Source organism: Panthera pardus, unplaced genomic scaffold (genome assembly GCF_024362965.1).
Source record: "Panthera pardus isolate Hobbes unplaced genomic scaffold, ASM2436296v1 HiC_scaffold_11, whole genome shotgun sequence".
Taxonomy (NCBI): domain Eukaryota; kingdom Metazoa; phylum Chordata; class Mammalia; order Carnivora; family Felidae; genus Panthera; species Panthera pardus.
In genome coordinates, this window is record NW_026526666.1 from 2714210 (window position 1) to 2729704 (window position 15495).

General features: G+C 42.7%; 1 protein-coding gene across 1 annotated transcript; it reads left to right on the forward strand.

Annotated features, from left to right (window-relative positions):
* The first annotated feature begins 478 nt into the window (after window positions 1-478).
* Window positions 479-1804, forward strand: LOC109257084 (histone H2B type 2-F). The gene has a single exon (XM_019433014.2). The coding sequence runs from the start codon at window positions 891-893 to the stop codon at window positions 1269-1271; it is 381 nt and encodes a 126-aa protein (XP_019288559.1). The 5' UTR covers window positions 479-890; the 3' UTR covers window positions 1272-1804.
* The last annotated feature ends 13691 nt before the right edge of the window (window positions 1805-15495 follow it).

A 15495-nucleotide genomic window follows, 5' to 3' on the forward strand; every position in this document is an offset into this window, starting at 1 on the left:
GGTCGGCTGACAGGCACTAGCGGGAACAGCTGAAGCTGGGCTTAGATCGCTTTTGCCTAAGCTTTTACATATGTTGAGTTACAGTCTACAGCGTCAGCCTTACTAGTTTGAAGAAAAACTTGCAAGGGGGTGGACTTTGCTCTACTAGTCGTTTGTAACGTTAACACGCTACTCGTACAAAGCGTTAGCACGAATCTGGATATAGAAACGAAGCGGGAAGGCGGTCGTGTGGGTTTGTGATAACTGCCGGGTTGGGGATTTGGGTTTTCAACTAGATTTTACAGTTAAGACTAAGCTGGATGTAAGTCCTGGTTTGCAAATGGGAGCCTTTTTCCTGGTTTATGTGTCTTAAGAGTTGTATGGATCTAATATCTAATACCCTATTGCATAAGACAGGCAGCGCAAACACGAATAGGAATTTGAGGGAAATGCTGATGGGTTGGTTTTTTTTTTTTTTTTTTTGAGATGTTTGTTACTGCTCCGAAACCCAAAGGCAAAACAAACTTCCACAAAGTGTAGGAAGTGATGCAAAAATAGAAATGGGCGCTTCAGATCTTTACCGTATGCAAGTACAACTGAAAAGTAATAACCATCCCCAAACACCCCAAACAGGTGAACTATAGTTTTACGTAACTTATTGGTTGGTCTGAAACGGAACATTTCAATTGGCTAAGAAGACGTTTGCTCTGATAGCCATTAAGGAAGCGCTAGCAGAAGCTATTATTTGCATAGACTCCACCCCTGTATGACGACCTTGTTGGAAATTAACCAATAAAAATGCAGTCCTATGCGAGCCTTCATTTGCATACGGGCTCTATAAGTAGCGCGTAACGAAGCCGCTTGAATGTAGTCCGGATCGTTTCGGCTGTGTGGCGTTTCCTCGAGCAAAAATGCCTGATCCAGCGAAGTCGGCTCCCGCTCCCAAGAAGGGCTCTAAGAAAGCTGTTACGAAAGTGCAGAAGAAGGATGGCAAGAAGCGCAAGCGTAGCCGTAAGGAGAGCTATTCCGTCTATGTGTATAAGGTGTTGAAACAGGTTCACCCGGACACCGGCATCTCGTCCAAGGCCATGGGCATCATGAACTCGTTCGTCAACGACATCTTCGAGCGCATCGCCGGTGAAGCCTCTCGCCTGGCGCATTACAACAAGCGCTCGACCATCACGTCCCGGGAGATCCAGACGGCGGTGCGTCTGCTGCTGCCCGGCGAGCTGGCCAAGCACGCCGTGTCCGAGGGCACCAAGGCTGTCACCAAATACACCAGCTCGAAGTAAGGGCGTGCAAAGGACGCAATAGAACAGCTACTTTTACCCCAACGGCTCTTTTCAGAGCCACTTAACTTGTCACAGGAAGCGGCTGTCCACACTTGTGAAACGCTTGGGTGGCTTTTAGGTTGGGTGGGCTTGTGGTCTCAAATATTTGGGCATGGGGTTAGGTTACGACTGATTAAGCTTGCCCTGGTTAAGACCTGGAATCTCCTATGGTGTGGTGGTGTCCCCCTAGTGGCACGACTCTTCTGGTAACAACTCGTCCTCAAAATGGTCTCTATCTACTTCTAGAGGAAACTGAGGTACAGGTAACAGTAAGCAAAGTTGATGCAGTTCTGGGTTTTTTGATTTCTGGCGGTGGGGTGCTGTTCTACTTTATTAACGCTGTATGTCAACACGAAACTTAGGCCAGCTGACGTTTGTTTTCCTTAGTATACAGATAGTTCTCTGTTCCCCACTGTTTCTTAATGTTCCAATCTAACAAACGCTTCTAGGCGTTTGTCACAAATGGTTTCTAATAAAGTCTGCTTTAGTCTGTTGCCCTTTGTGGTTCTGATCTAGCAATCCTCCCCTCGTTTCCTTCTAGCCCCATACCTCAATCAGGTACAGATTTTTGCCCCCATCCCGTGGGATATCGGATATTTTGTAATACCTACAGACAAATCCTCTCTTGGGAGGAATGCTAACGCATTAGTGGGTAAGGGCCAGGGATGCCGGGAAACCTAACCTAATGTACAGGACTGTGCCTACAGCCAAGACTTCGCCTGGCCTGTAACCTCAGTCCTCCTGTGGTATTTGGTAGACCAAGCGCCCAGACTTCCCTTCCATCAGGATTTAATTCTCATTTGGGTCAAACCTTCCCTCAGCCCCACCACCTAGCGCATGTTCTTGTCCTGGTGAAAGCTGAGAAGAACACAGATTTGCTGTGGTTGCTTACACTCCCACAGGAAAACTATCTTCTCCAGGGCAAGGACCTTGTCGTCTGTAACAATTTCCTAGCTATAAAAGCCACTTTGCTGCTAAGCCCTCCCAGGTGCCTCTCCTTGAATTTCCTGAGAGATTGGAGGTGGGGACTCGGGGAAGTGGTTTTTGGTGTTCTCAGGTGCATTTATTTAAAAAAAAAAAAAAAGGACGATGTGCAAATGGCCACAGTTAGCATATAAAATGGCTTTCTAAAGATTCCTTAGTTCAAAACTTGCATAACCTGGCCAATCTTGCCAGGTTGGTGAATGTTTGCCCAGTAAAACCTACCCCTAAGTTAAAGGGAAAAAATCTTAGTTTCAGATTCATTTGTCAAGATTTGAAATTAGGCCATTATTGATAAACTTTAAGGAATTGACAAGTTTGCACTTAAAATGAATTTTATAATGTAAGAGTTCAAATTTACATCCAATTAAAGTTACATAAAATGGGCTATATAGGATTTCTTTCTTTCACTGGGAAATGAAGATTTTCTGAGTCATTTTCCCTGGCGAGAGGAATGACTCACTGAAAATTATAATTTCCCAGTGAAAGAAAGGAAATCATTATGCAGCACATTTTATGGTAGGAAAAGTTAAATGAAAAGGCCAGGGTGGTGTGCCTTCTACTCAAACCATCAGAGACCCTATCTGATCTCCTCCCCTAGGATCCTGAAGTCCCAGAGGACTAGCGACCATGTTTTTCATGGTCTTTTGAAGTTGTTAAAGCATTATCAGTTGGCTCACCTGATCAGAAGCTATCATGAGTCACTCAGGACTAAAGGATTAAGCCCCAACTCCTTATCCTGAAACTAAAGGCTTTCTGCCATCTGGCCCAAACTTCCCTTCTTCAGCTGTTCATTTTCCTCAGCTTTCTAGCATAGCCCAAATGCTGTACGCACTGTCCTATAGCGCCTCTTAAGGTCCTCTTTGTGCTTTTGTTATGTGGTCCTTCTAAACTGTGTTACTCTGTTGCCCGCCCTCTCGACTACTCAAAGCCTGTCAACCTGGCAGTTCTTTAAACTTTTTAATTTTTAAAAATATTTTTGAGAGAGTGTGTGTGTGAGTCCCCGCTCATACACAGCGAGACACAGAATCGGAAGCAGGTTCCAGGCTCTGAGCTGTCAGCACAGAACCCGACGTGGGGCTCGAACCCACGGAACGCAAGATCATGGCCTGAGCTGAAGTCAGACGCTTAACTAACTGAACCACCCAGGTTTTCCACAGTTCTTTAAAATCTTCCTCAAATCTCACTCCTTGAAGCTTTTCCATCCCATTATAGCTCACAGGAAATCTTTCTCCTTTCAGTGCTTAAGGCTTTGTTCCTTGCACAATGAATTTGCAATTAACTGTAACTTTGTGAACTGTGGAGCCCTGTTCCTTACTTTCTTTTTCGTTGTTTTTACATTTTCTTGTGTTTGTCTTCTATTAGAAGACAGGGTCTACTTTCTTTAAAAAATCCTTCTTGGGATCTCTGACAAAAGCTGTTCCAGTGCCCATTATAAAATAGCATCTTGATGAACATTTGTTGACTGATTGCTCAGACCACAGAACACCAGAAAATGGACCTGAAGGTGGTAAGTTCATGTACTCCAGTAAGGTTTTTTCTTCTACTTTTTCCTAATGTTTCTTGCTCCTATAACCTGAAACACTTTTATAATAATTACTGACCCAGTTAAAACAACAATTGGAGATTAAAAACTCCTAAGAGGGGCAGATCGAGTACTGCGCTTGATAGCTCCCCTTCATCCAATGTATCTATGTAGCCAAAAGGACAGGATTAGACTGGAGCTTTTTCAGCCTAGTTTAGATGTTGCGTTTCCAGTCTTGTAAACAAGGGTGAGGAGGGAGATGCGTTCCAGAAGATGAAAAAAGTTTGTGGTCTTAAGATAAGGAGCTTTGGGGTGCCTGGGTGGCTCAGTCGGTTGAGCGTCCTACTTCGGCTCAGGTCGTGATCTCACAGTTTGTGGGTTTGAGCCCCACATCAGGCTCTGTGCTGACCGCTTGCTCAGAGAACTGGAGCCTGCTTCGGATTCTGTCTCCTTCTCTCTGCCCCTCCCCCGCTCATGCGTTGTCTCACTCTGTTTCTCAAAAATGAATAAATGTAAAAAAAAATTTTTTTTTTTTTTAAAGATAAGGAGCTTTATATATCCGATCCAGTGAGCATTGCAAATGTAGAAATAGTCTCGGTCTGGGTCAGGTCAAATGTCATTAAGCTTGGCTTATTATGGGGCATCTGGATGGCTCAGGTTCAGTGTCTGACTTCAGCTCAGGTCATGATCTCACGGTTCATGAGTTCGAGCCCGCGTCAGGCTCTGTGCTGACAGCTCAGAGCCTGGAGCCTGCTTCAGATTCTGTGTCTCCCTCTTTCTCTGCCCCAGCTCCACTCTGGCTCTCTCTCAAAAATAAATGTTAAAAAAATAATAAAAAAAAAATTGGTTAGTCATCATTTTAAGGATTGGTGAATGGATTGTGGTATCTATATAAACTTAAAAGATGACAATTTAATCTTGCCATCATTTTTAGACAAATATTCATTTTAAAATGATGCATTTACTAAAAGTGATTTAAGAGTCAACATATTTAAATTTGGATGACTATAATTTAAGCACAGGGCAACAGATGGGAATTAAGATCTCTTTGGGGGTATAAAGTGGGAATTATCAAAGGATGTCAATCTTTTTTTTTTTTAACCTTTACACCCCACGTGGGGCTCAAACTCACGAGATCAAGAGTCTCATGCTCTTCTGAGCCAGCCAGACATCTCCAAAGAATGTCAATCTTTAGCAAGGAAGGAACAAGACTAGGGAATTACTAGATATTATTGAAGATTGTTTCCACATTTCATAACTATTGTTGAGCCACTATGTGATTTGGCAAAAATAGAGAACTTGGTAAAATATCCTAGAGCCCGTACTGTCAACATCAACACACTTCTGAAAAGTAAAAGCAGGGTCGTGTTTTCTTTTTGTGTGTGATCAAATCTCCATATCGAACATATCAGCAAAGCAGTGAGATGGGTAACAAGATGTAAATACATCTGCTAGAGGGAATTACACTAGTATACAGATAATTATAATTCAAGGCAAAATGTGTTTTTCCCAAAAGAGGGGGAAGAAGGAAATGTTCTCAATTAAGGGGAATGACAGGTTGCATCTGGCTGGAGGGCTCAGGAAAGCTCCATGAGGATCATTTCCATCACCTGTGTAGGTGATGGGGCTCTATAGGTGCCTTCCTTCCCAAGTACATGAGGTTCAGCTGGAATATTGTTTGCAACCAATATATTAAGTATCCTCTGGGATTTTTTTTTTTTTTTAAGTTTTAGCTTTATTCAATTTTCACTGCAACCGCTTTCAATTAATCGTCTGATTTTGGTAGATGAAATTCTCCATCATTCTATATTCTGTGACTAGAGGTCATTAATTGTGCACCCCTCATCCAGGTTGTAACATTTTCCTTTCACCTTTAATGTATCTCTTAAAAATTTTTTTTTTATTTTCACAGACTATTTTATGTCCTTATATTGAAAAGTTCTGGCTTCTCCTCCTGCTTACAAAACCTTTCAAGTCACATTGTTCTTGGCTCCTAACCCTTCAAACCTGCTGAAGCTTTGTTCACCACAGTGTGGCTTGAGAGAAATTTGACTTTCTTGTTCCCTGTGAAATTAATTTTCTCTTTCCGGGGGTGATGATAATAGGGTGAGTGAATAACAAACCTTTTCTCAATCACCCATGATTTATCAGAAAATATCGTTAACTCAAAATGTGTCAAGTCTCCAACCACACCTTGACACTTGTGCCACTGCCCTGTGCCCTAAGCCACCACCACCTCCCCAGGTGCCCAGGGTGGTTGCAACGGCCTTCTGCCTAGTCTCCTTGCTTTTGCCATCTACCCTCTCTGTTTTCCACAAAACAGCCGGAGTAAACTTCTTGAAACGTGAGTCAGATCCTGTTACTCCCATGCTCTCCTCCCCATCTGAACGCCACCCCCTACCACCCTCCCCACCACCCCCTGCACCAACCATGGCTTCGGAGTGAAGGTGGAATCCTTATGATGGCCCACCTACCACGTCTTCCTGCTCTCCCTTTTGTCTGCTCCACTGCACTCCCTGGTCTCTCTGTTCTTACTTGAATACACCCAGGCCGCCTATCCCCGGGCCCTTCACTTGCCATTTCCTCTTCTGGGAAGCCTGTCCCCCCCAGATACTTAGGCGACTGGCTTCCTCATGTCTTTTAGGTTTCTTCTCAAAGGGTCCCTTACCGTCTTACCAGTGAGGACTTCCTTGACCAGCTTATGTAAGATAAGCCCACCTCCTCCTCCGACTTCATAATACTCTTTATTCCCCTACCTTGCTTAATTTTCCTCCATGTGTCATCTGAATAATGTGTTTGTTTATTACTGAATCAGAGTCTACTACTCATAAAAACTGTTCTTTGCTTTTTAAAATATTTATATTTTGGGAGAGCACAAGCAGGGGAGGGGGGTAAGAGAGAGGAGGACAGAGGATCTAAAACAGGCTCTGTGCTGACAGACTGACAGCAGTAAGCCCGACGTGTGGCTCAAACTCACAGACTGCAAGGCCATGACCTGAGCCAAAGTCAGATGCTCAACCAACTGAGCCACCCAGGTGCTCCCTTCATAAAAACTATTCTTACCTGCTTACTGTAACTCCGTGCTTTCTGAGTGCATGGCTTCTCAGTTAAAGGTTAATTTACCAGCTTCTCTTGTATCTAGGTTTGTCCATAAGACAAAGTTCTGGGCCAATGAGGGGTGAACGGGCACTCCTGTTCTATATTATTTCAAGTTTGTGCCCTAAGAAGGAATAGGTATGTGCCGCCCTTACCTTTTTCCCCTCTCCTCTGGCTTGGTTGCAAAGATGATGGCAGGCACTGTGACAACCACCTTGGACCCTGAAACAGAAATCTTGTGGTAAGGATGACTGAACTATGCTACTAGCTCTGGACTATGATGTGAGAGATGAACTTGTATCTTCTTTAAGCCACTGTTTTTGTTTTTGTTTTTGTTTTTTAAAGATTTGTTACAGTAATTTAGGCTGTGCTCTGACCCATTGTCTGACTCTCCTCTTACCTTCCTAGAGTAAGTCCTACGAAGGCAGGTCTTTTTCTTTCTTTTCCTATCCCCATCACTTAGAACTGTATCTGGAATACAGTGGGTGCTCAGTAAATATTTATGGGATGAGTGGATTGATGAGAGAGAAGGGTTGAAAGGGATGGCAGAGCTCCCAGCCTTGGATGTAACAAAAAATGACTGAGTTTGAAATCTTTTGCTCTCTGAGTCGGGAACAGCACAACACAGAGTGAAGGTCTAGGGGAGGTTGTTAACAACCATGGTCCACAAAGCAGTTTAGAAGCTTCCCAGTGTGAATTGTTGGATATTTATACTAACCTATACTAGTTCAGAAGCAGTAAGAGGGTGGAAGAAAACTTTCATTTCCTCTACTCTCAATACTTCTGGCCCCCAAATGTGTGGGTTTTCCACACCAAGCAATTCTACCTGGATTTAGCACAGATACCACAGATTATGGGCTCAGTCCCATAAGGCTGCCCCCCACTTCAGACACCAATCACAGTAGTGGGTTCCCAGGTTACTCACACTTCTGTCAGTTTTGGTTACAAATCAGGCGTTCCCACCACCCCCTCATCACATTTGATAAATTGTTGCAATGACTCTCAGAACTCGGGGAAACATATTTACCAGTTTATTGCAAGGGATCTAGGAAAGGATACAGATGATCAGCCAGATGAAGATAGGGCAAGATCTAGAAGGGTCCTGAGTGCTAGAGTGTCTGTCCCTGTGGAGCTGTGGTGTCCACTCTCTTGAAATGTGGTTTCTGAACCCTACAGTTTAGGGATTTTTACGGAGGCTTTATCAAGTAGACACGATGGGATCATCAGCTCAATCTCCACACCTTCCTCCCCTCGAGGATGGGGGGTGGGGGAGGCTAAACATTCCAAGCTTCTAATCAAACTTTAGCCTTTCTGGTGACCAGCCTCCATCCTGAAGCTACCTAGGAGCCCACCAAAAACCATCTCATGAGAACAAAAGACACTCCCCATTACCTAGGAAATTCCAAGAGATTTAGGAGCTCTGTGTCAAGAACCCGGGTCAAAGACCAAATACAAGAAAAGATGTTCTTGACACCCTTATTACCCAGAAAATTACAAGAGTTTTAGGAGCTCTGTATCAGGAATCCTGTCACAGTCCACTCTCTTGTCTCTAGCCATGGACCCCTTACAGCAAACTGATTATAATAAAGTCAAAGATACTAGCTGAAAAGGCAGCTTCCTGTAGTGATGAACATTAGCAGTGAGTCCCAGTCCCCCCCTCCCCCCAAGAACTATATGACCTTGGGAGAGTTTCTTTCCTCCTCTGAACCTCAACTTCTTCCTCTGGGAAATGAGAAAAATAATGGAACCTACCTTCTAGGCTTGTCATAAAGACTGAATGAGATTATGTATTGTATGCACTTAGTAGGGGGGCTGGAACATGGTGAATATTTGATCAGTGTTTCCCTCACTGTGAGTATGGGTAGGAAGGCACTTCCTGCATAAGTACCATTGTACCCCCAAAGCACATTTCCCTTCCTAACAAGCACCGCTTTAAGAGATTCCTAGGGATTTGAGAGTCCCTTCCCTAAGGATCTTGCATTGGAGCAATAAGAACTTCTTTTTCTTTCTTTCTTTCTTTTTTTTTTTTTTTTTTTTTAAGTTTACTTCTTTATTTTGAGAGAGAGAGGGAGAGAATCCCAAGCAGTGAGATCATGACCTTACAAAACCAAGAGTTGGATACTTAACCAACTGAGCCACCCAGGAGCCCCAAGGACTCCTTTTTCTAAGGAGTTCAAAACCATTACCCAAGAAGGCAATTCAACAATTTACTTGTTGGGCCTTTGATTCTGTAGAACCTTCAAGTGTCTGCTGTGTCCTGATAGGAAAAAAAGCATGCATTAGAAAACAAAAGACCTTATTTATAGTGTCTGTTAGTAGTGCTCTATAAAGACCTAAATTATCTGGCAAATATCTTTTTTTTTTTTTTTTTAATCAGATGATGTTTACAATACCTCCCATCAATGCTCTCAGGAAAAATGGAATACTTTCATTAAATACTCCCTTGCTATTTCTGATTTCTGAATTGAAACCTCTGGATTTTGAGAATTTAACACAGGAGTAAGCCAAGTGAATAAAAATGATGTAGGGTACACTATTAGGTAGCACAGAGAAGGACACACCTTATAACAGAAAGGAGAATTGCAAATATTTGGGAAATTTTTTTAATGTTTTTATTTAGTTTTGAGGGGATGAGGAGCAGAGAGAGGGAGACACAGAATCTGAAGCAGGCTCCAGGCTCCGGGCTGTCAGCACAGAGACCAATGCGGGGCTTGAACTCCCGAACCACAAGATCATGACCTGAGCCGAAGCTGGGCGCTCAACCAACTGAGTCACCTAGGCGCCCCAGGAAAAGTTTAAGTTAGAAATTTTAAAATGAGCTTGAGGAACCAGGTTGATGACTTAGGAGTTGATCATTTCTGCTTGTTTAAAGTATTTCACATTTTTCCTCTCAGTATTTTCAAGATGAAACTCTTGTTTTTGCCACCTATTCAGGAACCAAAGTTTTCCCAAGAATATAAGGAAGACTTTCTTATTTTTATTTTAGAGAGAGAGCATGAGTGGGGAGGGGCAGAGGGAGAGAGAGAATCTTAAGCAGGCTCCATGCCCAGTGAGAAGCCAGCCACGGGGGTTCCTGGGATCCGATGACCCTGGGATCATGACCTGAACTGAAACCAAGAGTCAGACACTCAACCTACAGAGCTACCCAGGTGCCGCGGAAGACTGTCCTATTTAACTACCGTCCAAGAAATAGTGAACAAGGCAGATGATAGTTCTGAGATCTCAAGGTTTCTTTTCTTTGGCCAACAACACATTATGTAATAGGTGATCTATTTCAGATGATTGTACTAAAATGAGGTACAAGAATCTAGAGAGAATCTCACTATCAACCAATCCAAGGAACTTTGCTTAGATGGCCAAAGCCAGAAACAGAGAGCAGAGGATGGAACTAATAGGGCTGAAGCAGTTCTCCAGTACTTGACTTTTGAGGACCAAACTTAGATGCTGGCCCACTGTCTCAAGGTAGTAAAGAGGTAGTGGCTTGGGATTGGTTGAGTATTTTGAGAGAGAGATGGAGAGAGTTGGAGATTATCTTGGGACTTGAACAGTCCCAGGCCCCCAGAAGAAGGAATCTTGTGGCAAAAAATGGAGAATGCAAATTAGTGAAATGAAGTAAAATAAGGAGCAAATTATCTCTGTTACTTCACATGATCAAGTGCAGTAATCATAAACTACCAGAAGGTGATTATGGGAGAAATCCATATCGCTTTTTTGACATCCAGGTTTTTAACATTCAGGAGAACAGAATATACCTAAAGACATCTGCTTCATTTTTGTTTTGTTGAAGGCAATGATGTTTGAGCATTGTGTAAGTCTTAGTTTCTAGCTGGTGGAATTCTAATTTTTTTTAATGTTTATTTATTTTTGAGACAGAGACAGAGTGTGAGCAGAGGAGGTGCAGAGAGACAGAGAGGGAGACACAGAATCTGAAGCAGGCTCCAGGCTCCGAGCTGTCAGCACAGAGCCCAACGTGGGGCTAGAACTCATGGGCCGCGAGATCATGACCTGAGCTGAAGTCGGACACTGAACCGACTAAGCCACTCAGGCACCCCTCCTCTGATATCTTTTTAAGTGTTTGAATTATCTTGTTCATAATTTTCTTCACATTACTATCAAGGGGCTGGGAAATAGAAATTGTTCCTAAATGAATATCTTTTTTTCAGAAACAGCAAGTATGTGTAGAGAACACAGTTGTGGGATTAGCAGGAAAGTTAACCAAGGTAACATTTGAATTTCAATTCTTGGCCTAGAGAAAAAAAGGTAAGAAAACTTTTCATTTTCTGAGGAAAATAAATGTATTTCATGGTATCATGACCAGGGGGTGTATTTAGGCGGGAAAGGGGCATAACAGATAAATCTTTGCACTAATATATGCAAATCATTTATAGTGGGAAAAAGCAGTCTCCAGAATTGGCATATCAAGTGGGCTAAAACTTGTTGAGGATATAGAGGATTTGAAGAACATGGTTAACACAATTAGTCAGAGCTATACTTACACCCACCCCATCTTGTACCCAAAGTAGAAAATGTACATTTTGAAGCCACATAAATACTAATAAAAACTGACCACATGTGAGAAGACACAACCTTAATGAGTGTTGAAAAAGTTGAAACCATAGGGGACACATACACTAATCATTTGCAAAGATATAACTAAAAATATTCTCCTTGATCTATACTTTTGGGAAAAGCACATGGGCTAAGGAGGATATAAAAATAAAAATGATATAATTTTTAGCATCCAATTATAATAACAAAGAGAGCATGCTATATTAAAACCTATAAGAAGAGGACAGAGGAAAATTCAGAGCTTTAAAATGCATTTCTAAGAAAAGGAGCACTATTAGAAATAACAAAGCAAGATTTTACCTTAAAAGCTAATAAAGGGACAACAAAACTTGAGTAGGGGAATAAGTTAGGCTCAAAGCAGAAATGAGCAGGGGCACCTGGGTGGCTCAATTGGTTGAGCATCTGACTTCAGCCTGGTGTGGTTTTGTTGTTCCTGAGTTTGAGTCCCATGTCAGGCTGTGTGATGACAGCTCAGAACCTGGAGCCTGTTTCAGATTCTGAGTCTGCCCCTCTCCCACTCATGCTCTGTTTCTCTCTCTCTCTCTCTCTCTCTCAAAAACAGAAAAAAACATTAAAAAAATTAAGTAGCAGAAATGAATCGAATCAACCATACTTCCTCACTCCCCAAAATAGGATTCATCAATAAAACCAAAATCTGGTTCTTTGAAGGAAAATTAAAGGGTTAACCCTTTGATAATTTAACATTGAAATAGAAAAAGTACACCAATATGTCAGCAACATTAGATGCAGAAGATTTTCTAAGTGGTATGTGTATTTTGATACATATATTTGCAGATGCAGACAAAATATTAGATTTTTAATACAAGTGATCAAAGTTGCCCTAAGAAAGGTAGAATGACTGAATAAAAATAGCTGTAGGAGAAACGGAAAAGAGGGGCAACGATGTACTCTTAAAAACAACTCCAGGTCCAGAGAGTTTTACCAGACCCTGAGGGAAGAGACAATATTTATGCAAATTGATCAAGATAATGGAAAAAAATGAAAAGCCAGCTGCTAATATTATGAGGCAGTGACGGAAACAGATACTATTAAGATTAAGTGAAATAACCTGTACAAAGCAAATTAAAAAAAAAGAGTATTTGGTAAATAAAGTTAACCCATAAAAGTTAGATACTATGAGGCCACAATATAGATTTCACAGTGGAATGAAACGTAATTGGGATAAGAAATTGCAGTTCAAGGAGCTAACCTTGCAGGGTTAAGATTTGAATTCTAGTTTATCAGGCCCAAAGCCTGTGAAATGTCAAGATGTGATTGAATTCAAGTTAGGAAACGATTATTTTCTAAAATAAATACGGAACCTATAAACCCATTGCCAATAAGGCCATTTCTTGCCCTTTCAGAAGAAATGGTCTTCAGTCACAGCCAGACCCCAGAGCTGTTTCACTGGAGATTATGCCACAGCTTCCTCAAAAGGATATTCTCAGAACCACATTTGGGGAGCTTATTTCTCTGGAATGTATAGACCGATTGGTCTTCCTTAGAGATTTTCTGTCTCCATTAACTCACTTAGGTTTGGGAAACTCTCCCTTTAACACATGCTCCCTGTCCACAGTTTATTCTTCTTCTTTTTTTTTTTTTTTTTTTTTGATTTTTTTAATGTTTATTTATTTTTGACAGAGAGAGAGAGAGAGAGAGAGAGAGAGAGAGAGAGAGATTCTCTCTCTGATTGGGGGAGGGTCAGAGAGAGAGGGAGACACAGAATCCGAAGCAGGCTCCAGGCTCCAAGCTGTCAGCACAGAGCCCGACTTGGGGCTTGAACTCAAGAACTGTGAGATCATGACCTGAGCCAAAACCAAGTCAGAAGCTTAACCAGCTGAGCCACCCAGGCACCCTGGTAAAGTCAGTATTGTAATGATGTCAGTATCTCTCCCTCACCCTCACTCCCCAAATCTACATATTTATTGCAATCCCACTCCAAATCTGGTAATAGTCTTAGGAGAATTTGACATAGTTTAACACTCTTTCTTTCTTAAGACACTTTCTTCTCTGTTTTCCTCTTATCTCATTAGCTATTCCTTGTCAATATCCTCTGCTGCCAAGCCTTCTACACGTTTAAGATTTGGTACATCCCAGGGTTCAGCCTTAGGCTCTTTTCTATCTGTACTTTCTGCTTACATTGTCTTTTCTAATCCCATGACTCTAAATACAACATATATATGATGATTCTCAAATTTTTAGCTCTATCCCAGGATTGTTCTCTGAGCACCATTCATATTCCATTGCTTTTTCAAGTTACACTTAAATGTCAAACAGGAATATTAATATGTCCAATACAAAACTTTTGCTTCTTGCTACTCCTCTCTCCTCTATTACACCAACTTGCTGTTTCCCAGTTAATGGAATCAGTTTATTGCTCAGGCCCAAATCTAGTTTTTCTGACTCCTCTTTTTCCCCACATTCCCCACATTTAATCAATCATAAAGCTGGGGGGGGGGGAGGACACTTCCTACAAAATATATTCCAAATGTGACCACTTCTCAACACCTCCAGTGCTCCCTGTAAATCCAAACTGCCATTATCTCCCACCTAAATTCCTAACTGGTTTCCTTGCTTCCACTATTGTGGAAGTCTTCCACTATTGTGGGGTCTGTGTCTAACTGGCCTGGTGGCATTCAGGACTATTGAACACCTTCCAGCCAATTGCCAGCTGTGACTCCATTCCATCTGGTTTTCGGGCAGGTCTGGCTACCTTGGACTTCTGGGATGAAGGTTGGGGAGATTTCTAAATCCAGAAGGCTCTAGGGTTTCTCCCCAGTGTGGTAGCAAGTGATGTGGAAGTGTTGGGGTTCAGAGCAAAAGGTCAAGAAAGAATTCTTGAGATATCTTCAGTGCCAAAAGATAGTTTTATTAAAGCACAGGGACAGGACTCATGTGCATAAAAAGCCGTGCTTGGGGTTGTGAGGAGTGACTGATTATACACTCTCAAGTTGGGAGAGGGCTAGGGATAGCATAAGTCTTAAGGAATTTTGGAAGCAAGGATTCCAGGACCTATGGTTAGGAAAAGGCCATTTATTACTTTCAATAAAATCTTAGTCATGAGCCCCTTCAGATGTAGATCAGGGGGCCATATGCTTTGAGGATGATTGCTAACATATATCTGGGTGGGGGGTGGGGCGGGGGTAGAGATACAGGGAGTTTCTGAAGGAATTTTTATATGTTAAGGTAGACCTGCAGGATCCTGGAGGGTGGGATAATGTTAGGCCAAGATTGCCTTTTGCCCTTAGCAAAGTATTAACATAGAGGCAGTTGAATTCCTAGAGGAAGGTCACTCTGCCTGTCTCAAGGACTTGCCAATGGACTGTAAGTTATAAGGAAATTTTCTTCTTTTGCCTCTGTTTCTCACATCAGCCAGGAAAGACCTAGAATGGGCCCAACTGTTCCCGTTTTACCTCAAACCAGTCATCCACTTTAGGGATTCCTCTCAAGTTAGGAACACTCTGAGTGTTCTGGAATGGGCCTGAACTCCTGTAGAAGCTCAAATAAGTTTAGGGCTTTCCTTATGGAACCTGGAAGATGAAAAACGACCTCCAACTGACCCACCCTCCTCACAACCAGTTAGTTGCCTGCTCTGCTCCTCTGGGGTGTCCTACTTAGCTCTGTAAACCCTGGGGATCATAGAATGTGCCCCAGAGCATCTTGGATGGAAGACCTGGAAGGTCCAGCAGACCCTTGGGTATTGTCCCTGCTGAGTCTGAGATCGATGAAAGAACACCCTCCCTCCCTTCCCCAACACCTGCCACCCTCCTCCCTGCCGGCTGCATCAATCCCCTCCAGTGTTCTCCGTCCTGGAAGCTCTAGTGATCCAGGACAGAACAGGCCTTTGGGTGAAGCCCCGTGGTTGCCGAATGCATTTCAGAGGAGCCCTTGAAGAACCTGGGGGCTCACTGCCCACCGCCCAGCGGGTTCTGCCAGCTCAGGCTCCCTTCCTGGCTCTGCTGGGAAAGTCATCTGTGTTTGACTGAACGGTGGTCATTCATTCGCTCCCCACCT

Excerpts from the sequence above, each read along its gene's own strand:
- LOC109257084 (XM_019433014.2), top strand. The coding sequence starts at position 891 with ATGCCTGATCCAGCGAAGTCGGCTCCCGCTCCCAAGAAGGGCTCTAAG.